This window comes from Cuculus canorus, chromosome 1 (assembly GCF_017976375.1).
Source record: "Cuculus canorus isolate bCucCan1 chromosome 1, bCucCan1.pri, whole genome shotgun sequence".
Lineage (NCBI taxonomy): Eukaryota > Metazoa > Chordata > Aves > Cuculiformes > Cuculidae > Cuculus > Cuculus canorus.
The window spans coordinates 32,352,024-32,379,229 of record NC_071401.1 but is presented as its reverse complement, the minus strand read 5'-3'; the positions used below and the strand labels follow the sequence as shown (position 1 = coordinate 32,379,229).

At 37.8% G+C, this 27,206-nt stretch overlaps 1 protein-coding gene across 5 annotated transcripts in view; it reads left to right on the top strand.

Moving 5' to 3' along the window:
- The window catches only part of DGKH (diacylglycerol kinase eta), a 158,523-nt gene extending 132,371 nt beyond the window's left edge, over positions 1 to 26,152 (top strand). For 3 of the 5 annotated variants that reach the window (XM_054071534.1, XM_054071562.1, XM_054071553.1), the window contains 12 exons: positions 688 to 798; positions 943 to 1,039; positions 3,079 to 3,186; positions 6,181 to 6,294; positions 6,579 to 6,713; positions 7,809 to 7,975; positions 9,565 to 9,670; positions 10,855 to 10,947; positions 15,386 to 15,505; positions 15,865 to 15,973; positions 17,300 to 17,430; positions 24,094 to 26,152. In XM_054071534.1, coding sequence (XP_053927509.1) covers positions 688 to 798; positions 943 to 1,039; positions 3,079 to 3,186; positions 6,181 to 6,294; positions 6,579 to 6,713; positions 7,809 to 7,975; positions 9,565 to 9,670; positions 10,855 to 10,947; positions 15,386 to 15,505; positions 15,865 to 15,973; positions 17,300 to 17,430; positions 24,094 to 24,183 — 1,381 coding nt within the window. In that variant the 3' untranslated portion in view covers positions 24,184 to 26,152. The remainder of the gene's footprint in view (positions 1 to 687; positions 799 to 942; positions 1,040 to 3,078; positions 3,187 to 6,180; positions 6,295 to 6,578; positions 6,714 to 7,808; positions 7,976 to 9,564; positions 9,671 to 10,854; positions 10,948 to 15,385; positions 15,506 to 15,864; positions 15,974 to 17,299; positions 17,431 to 24,093) is intronic. The other 2 variants (XM_054071544.1, XM_009557774.2) reach the window with 1 other exon arrangement.
- Positions 26,153 to 27,206: the final 1,054 nt, after the last annotated feature.

Genomic DNA, 27,206 nt, shown 5'->3' with positions numbered 1-27,206 from the left:
GCTTACTTACCCCTTTCCCACTGGCTCCGAGAGAAGGAGACCAGCAGTTCTTCAAAGCTGGGTTTTCCAGCCCGAACTACAGGTCAGAACACAAGATCAGCCCACCAGCAAGATGCTGAAGCAGGTCTGGGCACTTCGTGGTGGAGGAATAAGAATGTCCCCCTACGGACTGGAGCAGTGAGGTGAAAATTTTGTGTCTAAGCTGTCACTGCTTCTGAGAACTGGGTGTGGCATTGGCAGAGACTTACGGATAGTATCTGGGTTTGGGGTATGGCTCCCCTAAAATGAAGCACTGTTGTGCCAGCAGCATCAGTCGGATATCTAGCACCAGCTTCCCAAAATGCATCCTGGATACTTGGCCTGGTGTGGTGCGGCTGTCTCAGAGCCACGCCCAGGGCAGCTCTTTCCTCGTATCCCACTATTTAGAGTATGTTGGAGATAGTGCTTGATGGGGGTGTGGTACAGTTTCTTCTTTGCCCTATGGGAAGTAACTTGACCTTTCAAAGGAGCTAGCGGCTGATTTGTCTCTTCGACTGTTGTTGGGTTTCCTCCAGAGATTCAGAGGAAACGTTTCTTGAGGTGTCTTGTTTGATATATCTGTTCTGAGATCAGTCACAATCTTGGTCAAAGCTATGTGTGTCCAGGTGCTGTACAAATGTACACTAATTATCTCTTTTCTTCCAACAGGGAGGGATATTCAGAAAAATGTGTCATGAATAACTACTTTGGGATTGGGTTAGATGCAAAAATTTCACTAGAATTTAATAATAAGCGAGAGGAGCACCCTGAAAAGTGCAGGTAATATAGTTGTCAGTGACAGAGCCAAAGCATTTCTGTTACTTTGTTTTCCATGTCTATTTATTCTTATTTTTTTTCTTCATTACAATACAAGGCATAAAGATGTGTGTATTTCAATATGTGAATCTTGTTTTATCTCGTTAGAAGTCGGACGAAGAACATGATGTGGTATGGAGTTCTTGGCACAAAAGAGCTACTGCAGAGAACTTACAAGAACTTAGAACAAAAAGTTCAACTTGAGGTAAATTTCCTGTACAGATAATGTCTTATAATGTTCACTGTGTTGAAGGGGGAGCCCAGATTTTAGGCACAGTAACAGAAATGGATATACGCTAAACAAACAAAAAGAGATAAGGAGTCTTAAGCCTTCAGATTAATTTTAAACTATCTGAAAGCTTGACTACATAGGCAGAGAGGGCACAGAGGTGATCTTAGATCAACATTTCTGACAGAACGAGGAAGATTCTGAATGCGTATCACAAGATGTCCAGCTACACCAGAGACTTTCTCTAATAGTTGTTTGAGACAATCACACAGAAGAAGGAAGGTATTACCACAACAACAACAAATGAAGTATAAAGTATCTAAGTGCGTATTTTTTGTCATCTAAGATCTCTTCATGATGCTGGGAACTTAAAGGAGATATAAATTATTATCAAAGGCTGTGGGATTGTTACAGTTATTTTCATCCAAAGAATATCAAGGCTGGGTTTTGACAGAGAACATGCATAATTTCTCTTTTTACTATTTCATATGGAAGTTTGTGATATTAATATGAAGATATCTTTTTAAGTTGAAAGAATAAGTTACTGAAAGTCTTTCTCACTCCTCTGAGGTTTAGGAGGATTTTGCCTGCTAGCAGCAGATTGCTGTTATCTAAGGATTGAGTAATTATCAAGGAATTATGCAGTAGTTCGCAAATATAATGACAGGAAAGAACATTATGCGTGCTGCAGATAGAATTCTAATTTAAGGACCTTTTGAATAAGATTCAAGTAAGATTCAATAAGACATTCAAATTTGACCTTTCTATGATTATTTTTGAATATTTCTGGAAGTAAACCAGCAAGTAGAAATTTCATATTTAGTATTGCCTTGCATAATATTATCCTTATGCAAAAATGTGTGATGAGGTGCATGGCATTGGAAAAGTAAAAATACCAGTTTCAGGAATTGGAGGCAGACCTCTACTATACTACTAATGGCTGTGCAGCATCTATTAATGTTACAGCATATTTTAGACACTGTCACATTTTGATTAAAATGTTAAATTCTGACTTGTTGATGAGATTAAATCACAAAAATAGAGCAGTAAGCACATTCTAGAAATAATTTTGAACTTCTTTCTCCTGATGAAATTGCTGTGGATTTTGTCCTTATTTCCTGAGGGTTTCTATTTAATTTGTATAATTTTTAGATCCTTCTGTGGTAACTTGTGGTAATCTAGCAATCTTCTTTAAAGGTAACTTTATGTCGAAATTCATGATCCCCAAAGTAACACTTGAATCCAGGATTTATGAGTTTATATTTCCAACTTGCTTCAAATCCACACTTGTGACAATGCAACAGGACTGCACTCCTGACTCCCAGTTGAATGGTTTGAGATCATTTGGCTCACCTGATGCTGTCAATCAAGGGTGATTTCACTGAAATCTGTAAATTTAGTCTTGGCCATGAGTAGGGTGAGGTTGACCTATGTCATCCCATGATCACGTTGAGTAGAACTTGAGAGTTGCTTATGGGTTTTAGGTGATAAAGACTTGGTGAGAAAGAAGGACCAAATGTTTGGTTATAAAAGTGACCTCTTACCTGCAAAACCAACAGCTCCTAAACACGGCCAGGCTAACAACCGTGGGGTCAGTCTTAGATTTGCTTTAGTGCTTTTAGGTGGAGAGGGAGTTATTTTTACAAGAAGGCAGGCAATTATAAAAGTGCTAACAGTACTTATATTTAACTACATGTTTGTGGCTTTGCCAGAAATATTCTTGGTTTTTATTTTTTTTTCCCCCTGCTTAATGGACTCAACAAAATGTGAAATTATGAAAATGTTTCTTTGAAGAGTTATGGAACTCCTCTTCTATATATGCTAGTGTTTTTTCAGCTCTACAAAAATTGGGAAGAAATTTGCATTAGAGCTGCTTCACAGCATGGATGGAATAGGCTTGTGTCGAACCTGTTGATGACTGTCTCCCATGCCAGCTCTGAAACTTTGTGTGTTAAAAATAGCTCTTTACTTTTTTTGCATTATTTATATACTGAATGAGCTTTTATCCATTACAGTGTGACGGGCAGTACATCCCCCTTCCAAGTCTGCAGGGCATAGCTGTGCTAAACATTCCCAGCTATGCTGGTGGGACTAATTTCTGGGGTGGAACCAAAGAAGATGATGTGAGTAACATTAAAGACAAGTAACATGCATGAAACCAGCAATAAGTACTATGAACTGCTCTTCTCATGTAACTTTAATAGTAGTAGTGTGTAGTCAGCGACTCGTATTCAGGGAGGTTGTTTGAGTTTAAACTGTATTGTCTTGTGTTTGAACTTTTTATTGAAAATATGTCCAAAATGTTTGTAATAAGGCTTAATGTTTCTTTAAAAAATGGCTCTGTAAGATAGTATTTTTAGAAATTAGTTTAATTAACAGAGACAGTTTCTCTAAATGCTGCTTTACCAAGTTCTGTAAATAAGATTTCTGAAAGCATGAATTTCTCGTGTTTTGCTATATTTTGACAATAAACAAGGTGGGCAAGGATAATCACTCACAGTTTGTGTGAATTTTCCTCTCGTTCTTCAAAAAGCTTTAAGGGATAGTGATTCAGAAAATGAGGACTGATGCATTTAGTAACTGTAAATTTAGTGGTGGCTGTGACAGTTCAAATATTCTTTTCAATGAGCTTTTAAAATATTTCAAGGTATCATTTTTCCCTTCTTTCTCACATATATTGTTTTCCTAAGAAACATTATACTATACCAATACCTAAGAGTCTTACAGCTTGCAGCCATCTTACTGCTGCCTTTCACTTCATACACAGTGCAACAACAGTAATTACTAGTAGATTATCCTAATTCTGCATGTCCTGATATAATGTGAGGTCTGAATCACCTAAGACTGTAGTTGCAAATAAACTTGTGATTTTTAACATAGGTGATCCTGGACTTTTGCCAAAATTATTTTGTTCTTTTGTGAGTTATTATCCTTTGCTTATTTTGCTTACATATATGTAAAATTCACAAAAAAATATTTAAACATGTTTCAATATCCTGCTCTTATTTTTTGTGTGTGTCAGAGAATGGCAGTTTATATTTGGCTATGGGTATCTAAAGTTTTTTTATACTCCAATTCATAGCTCGAAAGCATCTCGAATGTCTCTTCAGCTCCTGTTCAGGAGTTTATTTTTCTCCCTGAGTGGCCTTACTGAGAGAGAAGATCAGTCCTAGTTGTCATACTACTATACAGCAAATATGTGTGTCTTGGAGCAGTTTTGCTGATGTTCTTAGTCTTCTGGTGATAGTGCCAGCAAAGTGCCGTGTTTGTTCCGGACAGAGTTAGGAGCATAATTCACAGCTTTAGTGTGTATTGAGTGACTCATCATCAGACGTGGTGATGGTGATCTGAAGTGCTGCTGGGTCTGCTGATGTGAACAGAAGAAAAATGTGACTATTCCTGAGATGTTATCAGTGAGCCAAGCAGGACAGCTAAATGCTGAGCAAGTTGAGCTGGGCTGGTTTAGGCATGTGGTTATGTGGTACAGGCTGAAAACTCGACCTGGAACAGGAAAGGAGGGAATTGTTTCTTGAACATTGATCCACAGAGATTTGCTTGGCTTTATTTAAAAAAAACCAAAAACAAACAAAAAAAAAACCTGTTGGTTTTCAGTACAGATGTGTTTTACTGGTGGATGCACACAGAAAATGACGTTGTGGTTTGCTCATCCTTTTGGTAAGATGGTAGTGCAAAATAAAGGATATTTTGAAACTGCTACTTTTTCTTAACCTCTGCTGAACTTGCCATGTAGATGTCAGTTATACTTGTTAAAGCTGGATCAAGCACTTTCCATACTTTTTTTACCTTGGAATAAGAGAATCACTGTCTTTGCACTTTTGAAGATGTTCACACACCCATGGTAAACGGAAAAATTCAGATAGAAAAATCTTTTGCTTCAACAGTCTACACCCAGTAAGATTACATTTTTATCCTTTGACACTGATCTGCCCAAGACCTGTCTGGGTAATCCTGGGGTACTCTGAGGGCAGTTGCCAACTGGATGGGGCGCTCAACTATGGCAACTGTGCTGTGCAGCTCTTTCCTTGAGAAACCGTCCTTAGCCTCGCGGCTAAAGCCAGTGCTCACTGCAGTGGGTGAAGGCTCCCACTAGCTTGGTAGGCAGCAGGGACTTCACCCTCTTCCCCATCCTATCCTTCGCTGAGATATTGATGCAGACACTATCTGGATTACATGGTCCCAGATCTGCACCATCTTATTCTTCGCCTCCAGGAAATCTTCTCTCAGGTGTCACTGATGCAGCTTACTCTGCCCACGGTGCCAACTGAGGTAGTCTGAGTGGCACTCAGGATGGTGATCTCTCTACCCTTTAAACTCTTACTGTAGTGATCTCTCCTGGTAACGTCTCTCCCTCATTGCTCCCTGTTGCATATCAAGATGAAATGGTCAAGGTCCAAGTGACCTTAGTACGGTATCCCCTGCCAGACCCGATTGAACACCAACTTAAGAATTGTCCTGTGGTGTGGCTGAATTCCCCTGGATGGCACCAGCTGGCAACGGCATACATGAGACATTGTGTGCTATGTAGAAACTCATGGAAATTCAACATCTTGGCTGGAAATCAAGATATCTATTCCATAGAAAACCAGTTTTCATATATGCAGTGGATAATTGCGTACAGTGCAAACAACATCCTCTTCAGTATGAAAGCTGTGTGTAACAAAGCCAAGCATGGACTCACATGTTGGTTTCTAAACAATTCATAATACAAGAAGACAAGCAGTTTGAGAAAAAAAAGACACCATTACTCCCCCTAACTTCAAGAACCTCTTAGATATTGAGTACATTAATCAAGCAGAGATTTGAATTGGTCTTTCATCTTGCCTTGAAAAAGATGTGCATGTTGAAACACATCATCCTTCATATATAAGGATACGCCTCGTCATTCAAATGTTTGAAATGCTATTAGCATTGCTATTTTAAAATATTTGCCTACTCTCTATGGTGTCTCCTATGACTTATGAAAGTCATTCTACAGTAAATAAGTTACAACATTTAAATGTTGAAAATGAACTTGTAAATGCGTCTGTGTTTCATTGAACATGCAATCTAGGCACTTGATTTACTGTCAAACCTAGAATATTTTCTTCTCCTTTCAGATATTTGGGGCACCATCGTTCGATGATAAAATCTTAGAAGTTGTTGCAGTATTTGGCAGCATGCAGATGGCAGTTTCAAGAGTCATCAAACTTCAGCACCACAGGATAGCTCAGGTTTGTTACTTGAAAGCGCGCACCGTGGTTGGCAGCAGTTTGGATGCTGGCACGTAGTGGTGCTCTTGATGACCACCACTCTATACATTAATAAAGCTCTGACATTGTTTTAATTCCAAGGGGTAACAAATTGTCTTCAATGATGAATTAAGTATAAAAGTGCTTCATGCTTGAGACAGTCCTTGAGGGAAGCCACAGCTCCTAGTAATCAACATATTTCAGGTGGCCTGTCAGTTTCCTTGGTATTTATTGCTCTGTAAAATAACATGTTTGTTCTTTTCCAGTGTCGTTCAGTAAAGATCACCATACTTGGTGATGAAGGGGTCCCAGTACAAGTTGATGGAGAGGCGTGGATCCAGCCCCCTGGAGTTATTAAGATTATACATAAAAACAGAGCTCAGATGCTAACACGAGACAGAGTATGTTACTGAAAGTGTGTGATGAGATACTGTTGCTAACATTGGTTTCTGAGTTAATTTGATTCAGTTTTAACATGAACAAAACAGTGCTTACAAAAAAATGTTTTATAGCTGTTTATATAACTTACATAATAACTCACGGTTATATAATTTCTATTATAAGCTGAGTAGAGAATTATTCTTTTCTGTAAGTGACACAGGTCTTTGTTAGATTCAGTTTTATTAGTGCTATTCCTATATTCCTATTAATATATAGTCAGAACAGTCAATGTTATATGTTCTTCCTTCCCTTTCTCCCTTACCTTCTTCCCCTTCTCCTCTCCCCTTTTCCCTTCTCCTCTTCTCCCTTCTCCTCTCCCCTTTTTCTCCCTTGCCTCCCCTTTTCCCTTTCCTCTTTGCCTCCCCTTTGCCTTCTCCTTCTCTTCTAGGTGTATTATACATAGTCACATTCTGGAAGTTTTCCCACAGTTGCATAAATAGCGAAGTTCTGTACTGACCATTTTTCAGAACAACTTTCTGTAGGTTTCTCTCCTTTCTGTCCTACTAATCCTCCCTTTCTCCCTTTCTCCCAGTCTCAGACACAAGCACAATCTAGTCAGAAAGCCACTGGAGAATCCACTTGTGTAGGATTACTGAGTGAAAGGTGTAACTGCCCCTCAGTTCTCTGTCCACTAATTGGTTGATGAACAGGGTGGAGTTAATGGCATTTGAACTTAGTAAACTTGTTACTTTTTAGGTTTGAATACTGTATTAGTTTTGGATTTGGATCTTGCTATTCTACACAAAATGCTTGTATTATCACTTTTTTCGTGTTCTCGTTTTTGTAGATGCTTAGTGAAGATAATGGGGAGGGGATAGAGAGTGAGATTTTGAAAATGACTTGTTCTTTAGACTTAAGTTTTAAAAAATGTAATTTTATTATTTATGCAGCTTGTATTATTTATATAAAATTAAAACTAAATTATGAAGTTGTTAAATTAATTTTAACTAAACTTTTATATAAATTAAAATTTATATAAAATATAAACCTCAATTTTAAAATAAGTAAGAATACTCCAAATGCTGTGAACTGAATGTGTGATTCATTTTGATTAGGCCTTTGAAAACACCCTGAAGTCTTGGGAAGACAAACAGAAGTATGATTCCTGTAAACCTGTCATTCGATCTCCCTTGTACCCTCAGCAGGCTGTTGAGCTGGCTACAGAAGAAGAAGTTGCACAGATCCAGCTGTGCTCACAAGCTGCAGAAGAACTTATTACTAGGTACAGTAAAATTAATGTTTGAACTGGCAACCCAGGCATCAAGACTGAATTAATCATGCAAATGCTTACCTAGACTTAGAAGTGTATATTTTCCCAGTATTTTGTTTAATATTGAGTTGACACTCTATCAGTTATTTTATTTTTAACATTTAATTGAATTTAATTTAATTTAATTTTAAGGCCAACTTTTTTTATGTATGTTTTTCTTATGTATTTCTGTAATTTTATTTTTGTATGTTTATGGGTTTCTTTTCTTGTGAAAAAAGACTTCCTGAAAAGGCAGTGCAAATGGAAAAGTGGAAAGCTTCTTTGCAGAGAGGCTTTTGATGGAAACTTTTTGTTTTATGCAAAAGCAAAAATATATTTATTGAAAAAAAGAAGAAACCTTTGAAGCCAACAGTGTGGCTATATCCATCTGTCCTTAAATTCCCCTAACTTCTTTCTACTTAAATTCCCCTGACCACCTTTCTGCTTAAGGCTTTGTTACTTACATTTTTAAAAAAGATAAGCACTTTTCAGTAAACCTGAAAAGTTTTCTTAAAAATATTTTGTGTTCTTAAAAATATGACTGTGCAAGTAAACAGTTAACGTACCAGCATTCAAGGAGCCCAAATTACCAGATAAAATCCTCATACATTTTTGCATTCATCCATTCATTCATTGTCATTGCAGCTTTATGATTAATTCCTAATGCTCAAAATCCTCATCTCTGTGCCCCTGGACATTTCAGTAATTTATATATGTTGAGAGATAGTGAGCAGATGGTATAAAAACTGATCCCACAGCCTTACTTACTTACAATAACCACTTTCTTTCTGAGATGCAGCTATTTTAATAAAGGAGACACTTCAATTTTCACAGGAAAGAAAGCCTTTTTTTTTAAAAAAGAAAATCACTTTTGAAAAAATCAGAACATTTTATAAAGCTGCTATTCAGTTCATCATGATGACAAACTCTCTTAAGCTTCAAAATAATTTCTTTTAATATATGTTGACTTGCACCGATGATATAAGAAAGGAATTGAAAGACTACCTATTCTTTTTATACTGTACTGGTGACTTAAGGACACATAGAAGAATAATTTAGTTTAGAAATTACCCAAAGTGAAGTTTAGCCAAGACAGCTTAAAAACTTTATTGTTCTAGAGGCGGTTCTGAGGTTGTAATTATGGCTGGACCTCCCATAACCTGCAGCAAGTTTTAGTGTCACATCTGAAAGACATGCCTTGTTAAATACATGTGATGGTTTTGAAGGTAACTTCAATAAGTTATTTTAATGTGCTAGAATTTTCTTCTATAGTTTATTTGAATTAATAGCCAAAACATTTTTGGTACAATTTTTGCATAGTATTTGTGTTCCAAGACAAATAAATACGTCTCAGGAGAATAAGTAATCTGTGCTCTGGATATTAGATGAGGTGCTCTATTGCTTGAAGAGATACTCATATTTCAACTTTTGTAGTAAAGGGCTGTATTTTTAGAAGTGTTTTGTGAAGCGTATCTTTTTATGTTTTCTCATCTGATGATGTGCACTCTTAATTATTCTTTAAAGGAGATAAGAAATATTTTTCTCTTTTTATATTTTTGTAGGATCTGTGAAGCAGCAAAAATACATGGCCTCTTGGAGCAGGAGCTTGCTCATGCTGTTAATGCATGTTCACATGCATTAAATAAAGCCAACCCAAGGTTTCCTGAGGTAAAGGAAGGACAGAGATTTACGTATAAGCAAATAAGCTCTAATACCTGTGTGCATGAGCTTGTGACGTGGGAGCTGTGTTGTACTCCTTGTCTCCGTACTAAAGCACCTCGGATGATAATTCCTGAAGATTTTGATAAGCACGACTTCTAAATACACATACACGTGTTCAGATTTAAATGAAATAGCTTAACAGTTGAATGGATGCTGTATCTTCTCACCTTTTTTGCCACTTTTTCTAGGGTAAAGGGAAAGTTACTTCTTATTCTGAAGGTGCTGCTCTGTATAGCAGCAGGGAGTCTCAGCCCTTCACATACATAGGGAAACACCCCTTAGCTGATGAATTTGGTAGAGATCATGCTCAGTGATACTGAAATTTATTAATAATACCAGCGATGGAAATGTCTTTTTATAGAAGAGTATTAAAGAGAAGAGTTCCCTCCTGATGTGAGATAGATACCTAAGAAGGCAGAAGATGCAGTTTCTGCATTCATCGGTGTCCTCCCCAGCTCAGATTCTCTTTTGTGAACATTGGTCATTAGGAAGGGGCATTAACAATGCCTAAAAAGCAGATCTTCTGGATGTTGTTGCAGGCAGGAGTTAGTACTCAAAAGGGAGATAGGGACTTCGGATCAAGGGCATGGTGAGAGTATATCAGTTGCCTTTTGGAAGCAATCAAGAATTCACTCCATCTGCAGCAGAGGTCCACAGCCAGGGGTGCTCAACCTGAAGTGATACAGTAGTGCTTATTAAATCAAGTGAGGTTATGTACTGATGTACTGATTGGACACAAAAATAGATTAATTAGGTAGAGCCTGTCTATATCCGATTTCCATTTATGTATGGTAAATACATTAGTTCAACTTTACTTCTTAAAATGTGGCTAGCCCACAACATTTCTGCTAGCCATTGTCATCCATAAAAATCATGGATTCATCTCAACAGGTGGCGGGTCGCTTGTTGATCCTCAGGATTGTGTAGGGTCACATTGAATGAAGTTGGGAAAAAGATAGTAAATAGATACTACATTGTTTATTTCTATTCTCAGTGCTGAAGACATCAGTGTAGAGCTAAATTGATGTATTTCTCCTAGGAGAAGATGCTTAAGATCTGTAAGCTCAAAGTACTTATTCTCAGTCTGACTTGTATCATGTCAAATAATTTTTATGCTTCTTATTCCCCAGAGCCTTACCAGAAACACTGCCATGGAGATAGCTGTCAACGTGAAGGCACTACATAATGAAACTGAGTCTCTGCTAGTAGGAAGAGTTCCTTTGGTAAGATCACAAAATACATGGTTTTATTCCCTCATTTGGATTATCTGTGATTTGCTCTTTCCTGATTTTTTAAATCAGTGCAGGATTTATGACATGCTACAAGAAGCTCTGAAAGGCCAGTTGGAGGATATTACACTGCATTTGTGGTTTGGATCACGATGAGTTACGAATTCTTGTCCTAGGCTGGCATCCATCTTACCTCACTTCAGATATGTAAAAGGTCATTGCTTGGGCATGTCTTTTTAATAGTCAGTAGAGAGAAATAAATACCTCTGTTGAGGTTGATTCACACTCCGCTGTCTTGGAGGCTTATCTTAGAAAAAGATAAATCATCTTCTGGAGGTTTAACATTTAAGAGAACTTCTAGAATTCTACTGTGTGGCCATCTTCAGAGCTTAAAGAGAACCTGGGCTGGGAGCTGTTTAGACTCATATGTTCAACTTCTACAGACCTGATTTGGGCAAGTAAATCTGACCTTTGTTATGATACCTGTCAGGTTATTTTATAACATTTAACTAATAGGTGTTCGGTAGACATCTGATAGTACTTGAAGACTTTGCATCATCTTCTTTGGCTGGTGTTTCTGTGCCTAAAATGATGAAGAATCCTCAAGAATTGTTGTACCTGAATATATAAACAGAAAATTTCTGTATGTCACGTGAAGAGGAGAAAAGTATCAGTTTTTCTGTGCTGGTCCAGTTATGCATTAAGATACTCAGGAACAGTTACATTTTCTTTGCATTCAAAAGCATATTCATTACTAACTTTCTGTTTGTTATAATTAAAAATGGATACCAGCAGGAAAGTTTTCATTTAGCGGAGTTAGTGTATGAAACTTACTGGTGCAGGGTCTCCTACCTTTTTACACAAGTGATAAATGGTGTGAGTGTATTCTACAGAAACCGAAAGTTAATACGATCTAAAGGCTAATAACCATTTAGAGTCTGGAAATAGTCAAAGATTAGGCTCATATGATCTATTTTATTAGTTTTTAGAAGGGAAAGTTATTCATTAGATGTTTTTGTCCCAGAAAACTTTTTTGAGTTGCTATATCCCCTGTATTTCAAATTGAATGGGGAATCAAAATGGAGAAATTGTTTGCAGCTTAAAATAGGTTAGGAAGAACAATTAGAAGAAAAGGTTTAACTTGGTGGTGTAATACTAAGGCTAGTGTAATTTATCAAGGCAGTCTGGAAATAACGTTATGGAAACCTTTCAGTTGAAACATTACCTTTTCTGTAGCCAGTTGTGATCTTATTGTGTTGTCGAACCCATCTCTTGTTCAGATTCCAAAGTTTAATTTGATTCATTTGTCCATTTCTGATTTTCATATGTTGTATTTTTGCTTCTCATTATGGTCTCTGCGAACGTCCTCATGAGTCTACATCAAAGACATTTTGTTAACAAAAAGACTGTTTGGTAGATACAGAGATAACCTTCCTCCTATGTCCAGCCCAAAACTAGGACACCACTACATTCATTTGACATCGTGCTTGTTTAGAACAGTATTTCGCAGTCACAATAACAATGCCCTCTGGTTAACCTTATTGCCATGTATTTTTAAGTGTTGAAGCTACATGTACATTAGTCCCTTGCTCAATTAAAATAGAGACAGATGAAATGTAAGGTGTTGCTTGATGCATCAGCTGCTGCTGTCATACAGTGTTCTCCACATTACCTTTCTCTTCTGACAAATACAGGTCTTGTTTCTTTAATAGCTTCCTTTTTTTTTTTTATTTCCTCTTCAATTCTCCCTCACCCTTTTTTGTGATCAGAGTTCCTGATAACAGTCAATTGATGCCTTCATGGCATGTAGTACTTGGTAAACTTTTTCTTTGGTTGCCTTTTATGGGCTCTTGAGCTTTTCTGTTATGGCTCCTGAAGGAGACAAAAAAAAATGTAAATATATATACAAGGAGACCGATTCCTGCTGCCTCCTATAAGACATGATTCGAAGAGTTCATAAAATGGTATTAGCTAGGTGACATCAAATGTGAATTAGCTTTAAATACCATTTTTAGTGGTAAAAGTAAATGGGAAAAAGATAAGATTGGGACAATGAAGCTGATTTGTGGAATCTCACAGATGGTTATGACTGGAATACAATTATCATGTTTTGTCTACATATTTTCTAAAAGTACTGTTTCTGGTTTTGTTCTTTTAAAAGCATTTCTGATCTGGAACTAAGCACGATTTTCCAATGTATTAAGGGAAAAGTATGATAGAATGTTTCATTTCATTGGATTTATTTCAGGAGCAATATTGCCAGTGCATACACCTCCTCACCATTAGAGGAGAGAGTTTTTTGTCCCCAAGCAAAAAGCTTTCCTTTGATAATCATGCAAAGACAAGTGCTTGTTGAGAAAGAGAGAACTCTCTGCTTCATTCATTTATATAAAATAGATGACAAGTATGTTTTAAAGAATGAAAACACAGGAAAAGTTGTAACTTGTTCAAAGACCAGTAAGTCTTCCTCTGCACTCCAAATTAACTGAACTGTTCAAAGTGAAAGAAAAGGGATGGCAAAAGAAAGATCAGAGTCTGCTTATAGACACTGAATTATTTGAGCTTTAGAAAAGAAAAGAACATGATAGCAAGAGGGAGCTTGTATTTTCAGTATTTCTCTACTAAACAGCAGTATCTTGCTAAAGATGGTGTCACCTGAAAGGTGGTAACATACGCAAATTATTGGAGCAACAGAGGAAAGTTTTTGTTAGGTGGGATAAACTAATAGGGGCTTGTAATTTATCACCAAGCCTCAAGAGCGTCAATATCTTTTTTCAGAACTAGATATCAAAGATTCTCTTATAACTCCATTTAAAAAATGCATTCACTAGGATATTACCTAATTAGATCCTTTCAAAAGGAGATTCTTCACTGCTTTGTGATTACTTTTACTTCAAAGAGAGAAACAGATATTCAGATTGGTTTATTTAGTGATTCCAAGCAACTCCTTCCAGGATTCACTCTTTGAAATGGTGTTTCAGCAACCCTAGAGAAGCCTAAAACAAATATGCCCGGGGTCAGCCACCTGCCTTACCACTGCTTCACAGATTTGACTCACACATCAGCTGCAAAATGGTTTGGTTTTAAGGAAAACTTAACGGTGGGGTTCTCAAAGTATTGGTAGAGACAGATTCCTGTAGGTCAGTGTTGTGGTTCAACCTGGCAGGCAGCTGAACACCACACAACCATTTACTCACTCCCCCCACAGTGGGATGGGGGAAGGAATCAGGAGAAGAAAAGGTAAAACTTGTGGACTGAGATAAAAATGGTTGAATAAGAGAGAAAAGGAAGGGATAATAATAATAATAATAATAATAATAATAATAATAATAAGAAAAGAATATATAAAACAAGTGATGCACAATGTAATTGTGCATCCACAACCACCCACCAACCAGTGCCCAGCCAAGTACCTGAGCAGCTGCTGCCACATCCCAGCCAATTCCCTCCAGTTTATATGCCAAGTGTAATATCATCTGGTATGGATGCTGTGGCCAGTTTGGGTCAGCTGTCCTGGCTGTGGCCCCTCACACATTCTTGTGCGCTCCCAGTCTCCTTGATGGCAGGGCAGTGTGAGAAGCTGGAAAGTCCTTGACTTGGTGTAAGCGCTGCTTAGCAACAACCGAAACATCAGTGTGTTATCAACATTATTCTCAATCTAGATACAAACAACAGCACTACACCAGCGACTACGTCAGCCAAAACCAGGACAGTCAGCAAGTCCCAAGCTTTTTACACTGCTACTAGTTTCTTTTCCTGTTTGGTGTTCATTGATGTCTTTGCGGTTTTGTCTCCTGTCTGGAGCTGCAGTCATGTTCCACTTCCATGACTGATCCCCATTCTTCCCACTGTCAGCCAGCAGTAGTAGCTATCCATATCTCAGTTATTTAGAAGGGGTAGTGCAGATCTTGTATCACCACTGAAGACCTGTGGGAATAAGGCATCTTTGCTAAGATCCATCTATTATAAGAAGACCTTTGCAAATAATAGCTTGGGCTTACTACCATCTATTCAACTTTTTTACACCATTTTTTATACAAAGATTTTCCAGGCTCTTGTTCTTCTGGTCAGGTTTTATCTCCCTTGTGCTGGTAGTTTGCATTTCTAGTGTGTTCTAGTATTTGTGTTACCAGAGAACTTTTGCTTTATGGAGACTCAGGAGTGTGGTGAATGATGACAGTGATGGACAGCTGGGTCCAGCTGGTCTGCACCAAAAGTCTCAGCTCTTTCTAGTCATGGTTGGACCACACTAAATGTAGTGTCAGGGTGGTCTGACCCATTTCTGAAGGAAAATCTAATTTGGTAAGATTATTTTCACCATTGGTTTCCGCTCCCCATGAAGTAGTTACCTGTTCCTGTGTGTTAACAACATATCTAGAATTCAATGTTAACAGAACTAACCATACTGTCTTTCTGGCCTGTTCATAAACAGCAGTTAGAAGCTCCCCATGAAGAGCTGCTCTCTGATGCTCTGCACAGTGTGGAAATAGAGCTGAGAAAACTTGCTGAGATACCTTGGCTTTATTATGTTTTTCAACCAAATGATGATGAGGTGAGTTTGATTTTAATATTTCTGGTTTCTAATTGAACTTAATTTTCTTTTGATAGGGAAGAGTATGTTAGAATTCCTCATGATCTGAAGAGGTGATTTTAATAGTGATGCTGGATCCTTGTTGTCTGCTCTGAACAAGATTCTAAGCTTAGAGCTTTTTTTGTTCCTTTTTGTGTATGTTAAGGTTTTGAGTGGTTATTTAATAAATGATACAAGTATGGAGTTAAATCCTGACATTATTCTTTACGGAAGCAAAATTTGGTCTTAGTTTTTGAGATTAACTATGAAATACTGTCTCGAGCATAAAATTTAACTTGTTTTCTGTAGCTAAAGGTACCTACGTCTCTTCTTTCATGCAGGATCCTCCTTTGGATTATGCTAAAAGAAACAACAGAAGTACAGTGTTTCGCATAGTGCCAAAGTTTAAAAAAGAAAAAGTTCAGAAGCATAAGACCAGCCCTCAGCCTGGTATGTGTTTTGAAATTACAAGAAAAATAGTAGCACTTGGGGAATATGTGATTTTATGATTTTTTTTGGTAAAAGCTGACATGATGCACTCTACCTAAGAGTAAAGTCAAAATGAAAAGCAAGTGAGCTAAGTGGCATCTTCATTAGGATAAAGATTTCTTTCAATGCATTTAGAAACCATTTAGCAGGACCCCAAGACTTCCAAGTGAATCAAAGTACTACTGTGAAAATATTTAGATAGTTTTATCGTGCAACAGGATTTGTGTCTTTGCTGGTGGTTCCATTTGAATAACAGAAGGTGCACAATAGCTTTTGTCACACTGGTTTAATTAACCAGTTAAATTTCAGATGGGTTTGAAGTTCAGCAAGTGAGGCAAAACCAAACAAAAAAGCGATGATAGTCAATACTGATTTTTTTATTAGAACTTATTGAACAAACTCCACTCTCCTCTCTTCCCACTCTCATTTGTGAACTTAAATCCTTAAGATTATGTACAGGAGTTAATTGTTAATGATATGGTCCTAAAACTGTTTCTGCATCTTTTTCTTTTCAATGGGCAGTTGGTCACAATCGGCAAAATCTTGCAGTTATTTATGAAACGTCAGCTGTTAATGAGATTTCAGATTAGACTTTGGATTTGACTTCACTGTAAAACTCATCAGCATTGAATGAAGTTGCAAAATTATAGCAATAAGTAGCATAACAATCTATTTTTCAATAAATGTGGTCTTATTAGGACTAATGTGGGCAACTAACCTTAGAGAACAATGTTATGCAGAGAGCTTATTAATGGCTTATGTAACACTATAGCTTAAAGAATACTTGTTGTATTAATTAAGAATACTAGAAAACGTTAATTAAAACTGGACTTGCTTGCTGCCATTGCTGGTTTTGAGGTATGGTTGATATTTTACATGTTAATTAGTTTTTGAAGGCTTCTCCTCTCCCTGGATGACTACTAATAAATTAATGATATAAAGCAGAACAACATTAGACTTTGCGTCACTGATCCTAAGATTGTTTAATGTGAATTTTTAGGGACATGAGGTTATAAAGGCTTTACTGAAGAAACTGGAGTAAAGCTGAAAGCATGGCTGCAAAGCAAAGAACCCCAACTTTGTTTAGATACTTTCTCATGTTAACTGCTAACCTGTAACCTGCATGTAAAAAGGAAATTGTCAGTTTTTGTGGAAATGACACCTCTAACCTTTCCCTTTGCTAGCACGGCAATTCTACTCTGTTTTCCACTCTCTTTGGCCTAACCTTTGCTTGTGATGCATTTGAGCATGTAGAAATTAAGGGGGTTTTGCTCTTAACTTTGGTAGTTCAAAAATGGGGCACAGATGAAGTTGCTGCTTGGCTGGATCTGCTCAGTTTGGGAGAGTACAAAGAAATCTTCATCAGCCATGACATCCGAGGCTCTGAGCTTTTACATCTGGAAAGGCGAGATCTTAAGGTATTTCCTTTGTGCTACTTTTCTGCTATTGACCATTTTCTTTGACAAAACAGCAACCAACTTTTCTTCTTTCCCTGCACTTGTTATGTGCTTGTAGCTTGGCTTACACTATGCAAATATGAAATAAACTAATACGTACTGTCCTTTGGCCTGAATTTCTGAAGTGCTGACTTGGTATTCCCAACCAAAAATATCTGTGTTATCCTAAATTTCCTTTTTTTGCAGTTTATGTAGAATGATAGCTTTATAGTTTATGTCAGAAGGCATAGGAGAAGCACATTTGATATCTTACTGACATCAATGTAATATAACGTTATCTTCAAGAGTTCACAGTTTCCATCAAATAGGATCAGTATGGATCAGTTGAAGGTGGTGGTAATAATTTTGAATCTGTCTACTGGAAGGTCAGCAGCTATGAGCAGGTGACCTGCTTCAGGTGATTTATTGTATAAATGTTGGATATTGTGGCTGTGAGAGAGATAAGCAGCTTAATAGATTGAGACATTGGACTTAACGTGGCATTGTTGTGTCAAAATAGACCTTTGCAATAGCTTTTCTTGTCCCTGACCAACCTCTGCTGTATAGATTTTAGCTGTATCTATTTAAAAAAGAGCACTTTCTTTTGTCTCCAATATTGTAAAACTTTGTTCCTCTGAGATTGATAAGTTTTGCAGGGAGAAATGTTACCTTGCATTTCTGAGGCTGTTATTTGAGCTTGCTGGTCTTTTTCAAGAATGACTTAAGTGCATCCATTTCTGTAATAGAGGCTATATCTTTGGGGATTCATTACGTTACTTTTTCCGGGAACTCAGTTGTAATGAGTTCTTGATAATGTGTTTTGCAACTGCTTTTAGCACATAGGAGAGGAAATAAGATTTTGTATAAATTGCAAACATTTACATTTAGAGTGCAAGTCATTGCTCGAGCCATAGTGCGGTAGCCTCCAGATAGAGGCAATACTTCCATATCAATGTGCCATTTTTGGGGGAAGATTCTTACATAGCATGAAATCCATTTGTAAGAAATGCCATTGTAAGACAGTGCTTAACTGTGTGACTCTTGCAGTAGAATGCAGCTGCTGAAGATAGCTGTGTTTGAGATATATTTAGCTGTTGTCTATTGTTTTACCCTTAGATATTATATCACCTAAGCTTTCCCTGGAAATTAAACTCCTTTCTTGCAGAATGGAATGGAGGAACAGTTTCAGGATAGGCCCTCCCTGCAAAAATTTAGAAATAGAGTACTGTGCAAGCAACCCACCAGAGTGCTGCAGTGATGGATGTTACAAGCCCCTATTCTGAATGAGCACTGACAAGTTTAAAACTTAACTGGAAAACTCAGCATCACATGATAATAGTTTTGCTAAAATGTTAAGAAATCTTAATTTGAAAAAACACCCAAGTTGTCAAATTTGTTGGAATAAATAATAGCAGGTAAGATCAGTGCTAAACGTGGCTTCTGGCCATGCCTTGTTTCTGTTGGGTACCAGTTTGACCACGCGCCCAGACAACTGGCACTTAAACCAAGTAAATATCTGCAGCAGGGTAATCATCAACCTGCTATCCCTGTTGCTAAGGCTTGTGCAGATTCGTCATAAATAAAAACCTACTACAAAGGCTTACCTCCTGAAACATCTAAAAGCTTATTTTACAGCCTACAGAGAGACAGACTTTTACGGTTCCCTCTATCTGGTGCTGCCTGGAAGAACATATAGAAGTTCTAAATTGCATAGCTGGGTGAGGAGTTGCTCTGCACAAAGGACCTAGGGTGTATTCTGTGCTAACAGAAGCTTTGCACTGGAATTGCCACATCTGCTCGTTAGCAGAGCTGAGAGCTTCCTGAGCAGCACTGTCTGTAAGGTAGGCCGGGCATTTGGTCCAGGCACATCTTGTGCTCTAGATAGCAACCCTGAATTTAAATAGCAGAGTTTAGCACTTGTCCTATTCTTTACACCCAAGGCATGATCTCTGCAGGGAACCAAGTAAGGATGGTGCAGGGACCCTATGGTTTTCTGACCAGTGACCTGAATTGATGTCAAGATGTGTAATGTGGTACCTAGGAAATCAGGAATGTATCAGAAGCTGCCCTGTTAATTTTTACTGCCTTTGGCTGTTGAGGTGCACAGATGAATCTTCAGTGCTCTTGCAAGCTGTGACCTATCTACAGCCTCTCCTCCAACGCAAGGCTTGTGCTTCCTGCCAAGCTAAATGGGCTCTCCATTGATTCACAAGCAATGTTTTGTGCAATAGGTTTATCATGGAATCATAGAATGGTTTGGGTTGGAAGAGACCTTAAAGATCACGTAGTTCCAACCCCCTGCCATGGACAAGGACACCTCCCGCCAGACCAGGCTGCTCAAGGCCCCATCCAACCTGGCCTTAAACAGTTCCAGGAAAGGGGCATCCACAACTTCCCTGTGCAACCTGCACCAGTGCCTCACCACCGTCATCCTGAAGAATTTCTTCCTAATGTTTAATCTAACTCTTTTCCCCTTCAAATTTAAAGCCATTCCCCCTTGTCCTAGCACTACATGCCCTTCTAAAAAGTGCCTCCCTAGTTTTCTTGTCAGACACCTTCAGGTACTGGAAGGCTGATTTACGTTCTCCCTGGAGCCTTCTCCAAGCTGAACAACCCCGACTCTCTGAGCCTGTCCTTATAGCAGAAGTGCTCCATTCCTCTGATCATCTTTGTGGCCCTCCTCCAGACCCATTCTTCCATATCCTTCTTATGTTGGGGATTCCAGAACTGGACCCAGTACTCTGGGTGGGGTCTCACAAGAGCAGAGTAGAGGGGGAGTATCCCCTCCCTTGACCTGCTGACCATGCTTCTTTTTACCTCTATTATCTCTCATGTCTAAAGCTGGAAAAATTGTTACCTGTTTTAATTGAGTTCTTTGGGTCCATTTTTCTTTCTGTGGTCAAAAGCAGAGATAAAAAGTGATATGAAAAAGGATTTAATGAAACTGCCTTTCTTTGCACGTATCACTGAAATAGATAAGTTGACTGAAGGACTGGACATGTCCAATTATATTTATGCGTAGCTTGTGGATCCCATTCACAGTTAGCTCTGTGTGACAACTGGCAAGTGAAGAACACTTGCCTACCTACCAGAGGAACCAGATACCTCTTTCCACCCAGCCCGTGCAGTAATACCCTTTCTCCTGCCTCCTATGTCTGATTTTGTTTGGAGAAGTCTTAGATTTCTACGTTCGTGTGATTTTCTTTCGCTTGAGGAAAGGCTGGACAGTGAATTGTGAGCTATGCTGTATGAAACTGTGGGAAGAAAGCTTGTCGTGATCTTTTTTTTCTTTTTAACCGTACTTTACAAGTAAACTCATTGAAAACTAGTCTCTGATTTTTGTGAAAGAAATGCTGGCATTCTTAGCACTGGTAGCCACGTTCCTATGCACGCAACTCTAGTAATAATCAGAACTGCAACGCGCTTGGTAGGACAAGGATGAGGTCTCCTTAGAGCTCCAAGGGTTTCCTTGGAGGAAGGTTTTCCATGCCTCCTTTCAGCTTGAAGACCAGTGCCAGTCAAGCTGAAGTCTGGGCTGAGAGCTGCAGAATTTCATCTCTGTCTTGTGCAGTAGCATGTTTTGAAAAGTTTCGTGCATGAGCAATGTTCTGTGACGTTTGTTAGACTTAGGCATGCTAAGTGGCTTTTGATGCTGGGAATGTGAGCAGGGGTAGGTTTCTCATCCGGGTGGTGTTAAATTAGGAAGTGTTTGTATAATTGTTTGGTACTATTACTCTGGTGGTAAATTTGGGCAAAATCTGGGAGGCAGACCTGGAAGAAATGGGTTCTTGGCTAAGCAGACAGGCAATCAGCATAATACAAAGCAGACAAAGAACTCCTGAAAGTTCATGCAAGAATTTTCATCAGCATTTTCCTTGCCCAACCCTTTTTTTTTTTTTCCTTTTTGAATTTTTTTGAGCCTTCCCTGCTGAAGGGCTAGAGATGGCAGAGCAATTAGGGAAAACAGAAAGAGAAGTGATCCTGTAGTTTTAAGGCTGTAGCTGGAAAAACAGAAGGGCTATTTTCTTCCACAAACTCCTACTAGAATCTTGTCTTCAAAACCGTATTTTAGTCAATTGATTTTTTTCTTAATTAGATATAAATTCAATAGGGACAGTTAATATAAAGCATGATAAAACTCAGACGTGCACAAAAATGCAGACATCTTTGGGGATCTTTCTTTTATGAATGATGCATGTTATGCTGCTGTAGCAGATCCATTTTGCAGAATTTCTGCAAGCTTTCCTGCATCACTAGTAAACTGAGAATGCAAGATAGTGTCTAGTGTTAGGAGTATATAAATCTTAATTTCCTTCAAATGAAAGTATTACACAGCATAAAAATTCAGAGGTTATTTTGTCGGTTGTTTTTTTTCCTGAAAGCATGGCAGAATTTATCAAAAGGGTCCCCAAAAATGTGGCAAGGCTCTTAAGGCTTTCTGTTCTGTTATACATTACAGCAACTTCAACTCAAAAGGATATAAAACTGAAATCTCTTGCCTCTGAAACATAGGTGTCATTGATGATACTTTGTAAAGGTGGAGAAAAGTGGCTGAGTTTTCTGGGAATTTTATAAGAAGATTCTTTCCTCTGTTCATTGAAGTCAGCAGCATCTCTCTATGTAGCTTATCCAACAGAAGTTCTACTCATCAAAAACGTTTGTTCTGAAGAATTTGAAAGTTTAACCTTTACCACTTGTGTGGCTTCTTGTGGTTTGGGAAAGATCCTTATGGATTTTTCTTTGTGTAGAATTTCCTCCCCATAGCAGCTAGGCTATTTCAGTAGTTTCAATAGTTGTGTGCATTAATGATTCATTGGAAAATTACGTTTAGCATAAACAAGAAAATACTCTCCAAATGTTACTGTCATTGTGGGATGAGTTTAACAACTACTACATGCAACAATTCTCTTAACTTAAACATTTTTTATAAGACTTGATAATGTGTTGATAAAATATTTATAAATTTATGTGGAAAATCAGAAGATTTTTTCAGATAGATTTATGAACAATACTTTATTTGAGGACTTCTGTGAACATATCTTGAAGTCTTTTAATAGTGACACATTTGTGCCAAAGTACTGTAAAAGATAGTCATGTACTTATAGTGCTGACAGTTTTCTACTGAAGAAACAACCGGGGCGTTTTTCATCTCTAACATAACTAGAATTCAATCTTGACTCTGAAAATTAATCCACCTGTTTAATCTGTGCTGTCCTACCTTTACAATAAAATGCTGAATTCATGCCTATCTTACTACTCCTTTCTTGCTTTGGAGAAATGCAAAATGAATTACATTCTAATACTTTTAAGTAATAAAAAGCGCAGTTTTCTTGAGGTTTCTGTGAGTGTAGAAAGGTGGATGCAGCCTTTGGGTAGAGCATGTATAGGGAATTTTATTTGTTTTCATTTTTCACTCTGTATGAGAATAATCATTTCAAGCTGCTTAATTATACTCCCTTCATTTTAATGCCTTTGTAATGGAAAATCTTCCTATTAAAATGAATGGATTTCTGGTTCAGAAGACTAGTGAAACTTCACTAAGATGTTTTTATTTAATTACAATCTATTTACATAAGTTTTATTCTATTATACAAATAACTAAGGTTTGAATCTGCCACTTGCTCTACATCACCAACATCAGGATTTTAAAGAGTTTCCCAAAGCTGGATGTTATAGGTAAAGGAAGCAGATTTCCACCAAACCGAGATGGAATTTATTAGCACAGTTGGGGTTCATTAGCACAGCTGGCATCCCATTCTGCTCCTCTGACCACTGGACTTGTCAAAATCAAAAAAAAAAGGATGCTGCTAGAGCTCTTATCAATGCTGGAAGAGGTTTGCTGCAAAAAATTATTGTCTGTTGTCAGGCATACGTAGATGGGTCCCAGACACCAATATTAAAAAACAACTTGGCTACTGTGGTTGCTTTAGTGGTGGCTACAAGGAGATTTATGCTTGTGCTTTTTACATTTTCCTTTGGGATGTGACCATCATGTTTCTGAGAATTTTTCTTCCAGCTCTCTAATTGAGAAGATCCTTGTTAGGAGACATGACCTTTTTCAAACAAAAAACCAAATGCTTACCTTTTCTATTGCTCTCTGAAGGGAAGTTGTCCTACATGCCTGTAGCCATTAAATCCACTTTCCCCTTGAGTGAAATGGGATGTGAGTGTTTTTTGATTAAAACAGACATCACAGGGCCTCAAATCAAGTGACATTGCTGGACAGAAGCTCTGATCCATCACATCCTACCAAGCATTTGATTGCTGTATTAGAGAGGAGGGGGAGATTGTTCTTTTTTTACCAGGCATTCTGAAAGGGTTTTGTACTTTGAAATGAAGCAAAAGCTGTTGTTGACAGATATTGCAGTGCCTTGGGTTGTAATTACTGCAGGTAAGTACTTTTCTGTCTGTAAGACAGAGAGGGATTCATTGTATGCTTTAAGCAATTTTTTTTGTTAGGTGAACACTTACTAGTGCCATAGAATCTTTTCTGGTTAATGTTGATTGCAGTGAGCACATTTCTAGACATCTTTTGCATGGTTAGATAATAATTGGTGAGTTGGGATTTTTTTCCCTTTTTGTAAATAAACCTTTTTATTTTTCTTTTTTTTTTTTTCCTTTTTTTCTGTTTTTCAATTTCTGTAGGACCTGGGGATAACGAAAGTGGGTCATATGAAGCGAATTCTCCAGGGAATTAAAGAGCTTGGCAAGAACACCCCTTTGTCTGAAGTGTAATTATGCTGGTGCTCTCCCTGGAGAGAGAAGGGAAAGTTGCTGGAGAAGCAAAGCTGTTGCAGGCACTTAGCTGTCTTTGTAGTTTACTCTGTGGAAGAATAAGCACTGGTGTGTTGTACAGGCTAATATCTCTGAGTTCTTGTATGGTGAAGAGCTTGCTGCAAGAGTACAAAATGATTTGTGCCAAAAAAAAAAAAAAGGGAAAAGGTGATATGTTCTGTGAAGACTTTTTCTTGGTGTGCAAACTTGGCCAGTTCAGATAAGCACATGTTGGTAGATGGATTGGTTTATGAACTGCACTGCCTGGAAAACATAATCGAGAAATGATCGCTTTGCTTACATGCAGCTCAGTATGCCTCTCTTTACGCTGCAGCAAGATACCGTTGCACAGCATGAGATTGTGCAGTTATCCTTCCAAGGCATAGCTTTGTAAAACCTCCTGAGCAGGAGACCGAGAAGTTGTGGAGGTTTAACCCGTGAGCCTAGCAGTGCTGCAGGTCCCCAGCACTCACTGGCCACGGCGGTGGGGAGAGATAGATACCTTGCGATACCATGAATGCAAACTATAATGCATGGTGTGCCTGCCTGAATCGTCAGTTGTTCTGTTGCATGACACATCTGATACTTTAAACACTTGAACAGCTTTTATATCGGTTTGAATGAGATTTAATTTATTACTACTTGAGTGTCTTCTTTTTTTTCCCAATTTCAGGCACTTTTCTATTCTTCAGTGTTGTGTTATGCCTAAATTGTGTTCTACGGCAAAGGATGTGTGGGTGTGGAACCTTAGCATTTGTGCCATATTCAGCAGATTATATGCATTATATATGATTGAAACACTGTACAGTTACATTTTCAAATATACCGTGTACAGAAGGTATATCAGGTAACTAACTTATGAGTATTTTTGAAAGACCAGTACCTCACAAAAATATCAGTTGGCTTCCTGCATGGAAATTGATAAAGAATTTTCTCATGGTGCATTTTAATGTAGTTATTCAGTTAAACATCTGTAGCATATTTAAACTTATAGGCACTTACGGTTTTATTTATTCTAGGGTTCAAAAAGCAGGCTGAAAGCTTAATGTAAATTTTTTACAGGAAAATTCATTCTATTTACCATATGTAAGAACGGTTCTAAAATGTAGCAGCTGACTTGATTTTTGTGGGGTAAGCTTTTACTCATTACTAATTAACTATTAATTTAAAAATGTCTCCATATGCGTTGCTTTACAAAAGCATCAGTTTTTTCTTGTCAGTACTCCTACATCAATAGATCACAAAAATTCAAAAGACAAACTAAGGTTTTACACTATATGTGCAAAAAATGAATCACATGCAAGACAGTCATCCATGAGCGTAAACACGATAAAAAGTCGAAACCATCTTTGTTTAGAATTAGAACAGACTTTATTAAGGTTATTTAGTTTACTTAAACAAAACATAGCTTCATAATTGAATTTCCTGTTTAATTTTTCACAAAGAGTATTAATCTAGTAGAAAAATAATTTGCATATATCTACAAAAACCTACTTGAATGTTTGAGATGAGATGGTATTGCAGCACCTGCCAGAAAACTTGCACAGAATCGCTGTCTCCTTGCTGTTCCTAACAACGTGTCATTGTGGCACGAGGAACACTCGACTTTTACTTGATCAAGTAGCTTTGATATTTCTTACAGGTTAAAGATTATCTTACTATCTATTTAAGGTTTCCTCATAGGCAGCAGAGTAAGGTTTCATCTGTCTTTTTCCAAAGCTTATTTTTGCTATTTAAAGGGGCCAATATCAAGTACTGCATCCTGGTTTTGCCTTCCCTTTCTCATGGGTATGATGGGAATCTTGCCGTGGAAAGTAGATGGGAATTGTCCCTTGGAAATTAAAATTTATTCCCCTCATTGTTTTGTTGCAAAAAAAAAAAAAAAACAATCCAAAAGCAGAAAATCAGACTTCATTTATAGTCAATAATATAATAGTACTACATGCGTTTGCTGCTGTAGGTTCAACAGGTACCACTCTGGACGTAATTGCTTATTGTGATAGCAAAGGAAAGCGAAAGGCCATGTCCCATTAGGGGACATACATGCTGTGAAAAACAAACCAAAATCCCTTTGACAAGTGATATGATTTTCATGCAGATGCATGAAAAGCATATGCAAATAATGGAAAAACTACTTTTTTAATGCACTTGATGTTGAGCCCTTTAATAATGTTCAGATGGCATCTGTCAAGTCTTCACAAGCTGCATTTCTTTTTCTCTTTGTTTCTCCATAAGCTACACTCTTATTTTAATGTGTGGCAGCCTTCGAATATATCGATGTTACGGTAGGCTATGTAGTTAATCTTCCTGGTTGATTCAAGAACATAGTATGTGGAAGAACTTCCTTTGCTTTCCCGATTGTAGGATACACTGTCTTCACAACTTTCAGCCTTGCTATATGCAATGCGTTACGATGGGCTATGGAACAGGATCTCTTCAGGTCGCTCTAAATGTCTACGCTGTGTATACTTAGAAATGGGAGCTGCTTTTAGGCAGGGAAAATGTTGTTTGTAACGCAGCTTTCCTATGGCACTCCTCAAATTACCTCAGTACAGGACAACTGATCAATTGTCTTTGTATAGTTCAATTTTTTTAAATGACCACCAAAGAATTTAACTTCAATTGTCCTAAGCAGAAAGTTTTTTTCCAACCATGCAAGTAGAAAAAGAATTGTAAGCATCATTTGTGCTGTATTTATTAAATGCCCAGGAGAGCAAATTTTATGCAACTCTATGCCTTAGACTAGTGTTGGCTATCAAATCCAAATGCATCTGACAAGGAGGCTCAAAACATTTTAAGAGGTTTCTCTGCCAAGGTCATAGGTCTCAACTGTGTTTAGTGATGTGGCTTTTCCAATGAAAGGCTTTTGAACACAGTGTTACTATCTTATGATTATTGTAATTTCCGGGTATTGTTTCTTTTCCTTACTGCTGTAAAAGATCCAGCTCCTAGAACTAAGGACATACGTAGCTACATTTTTAATG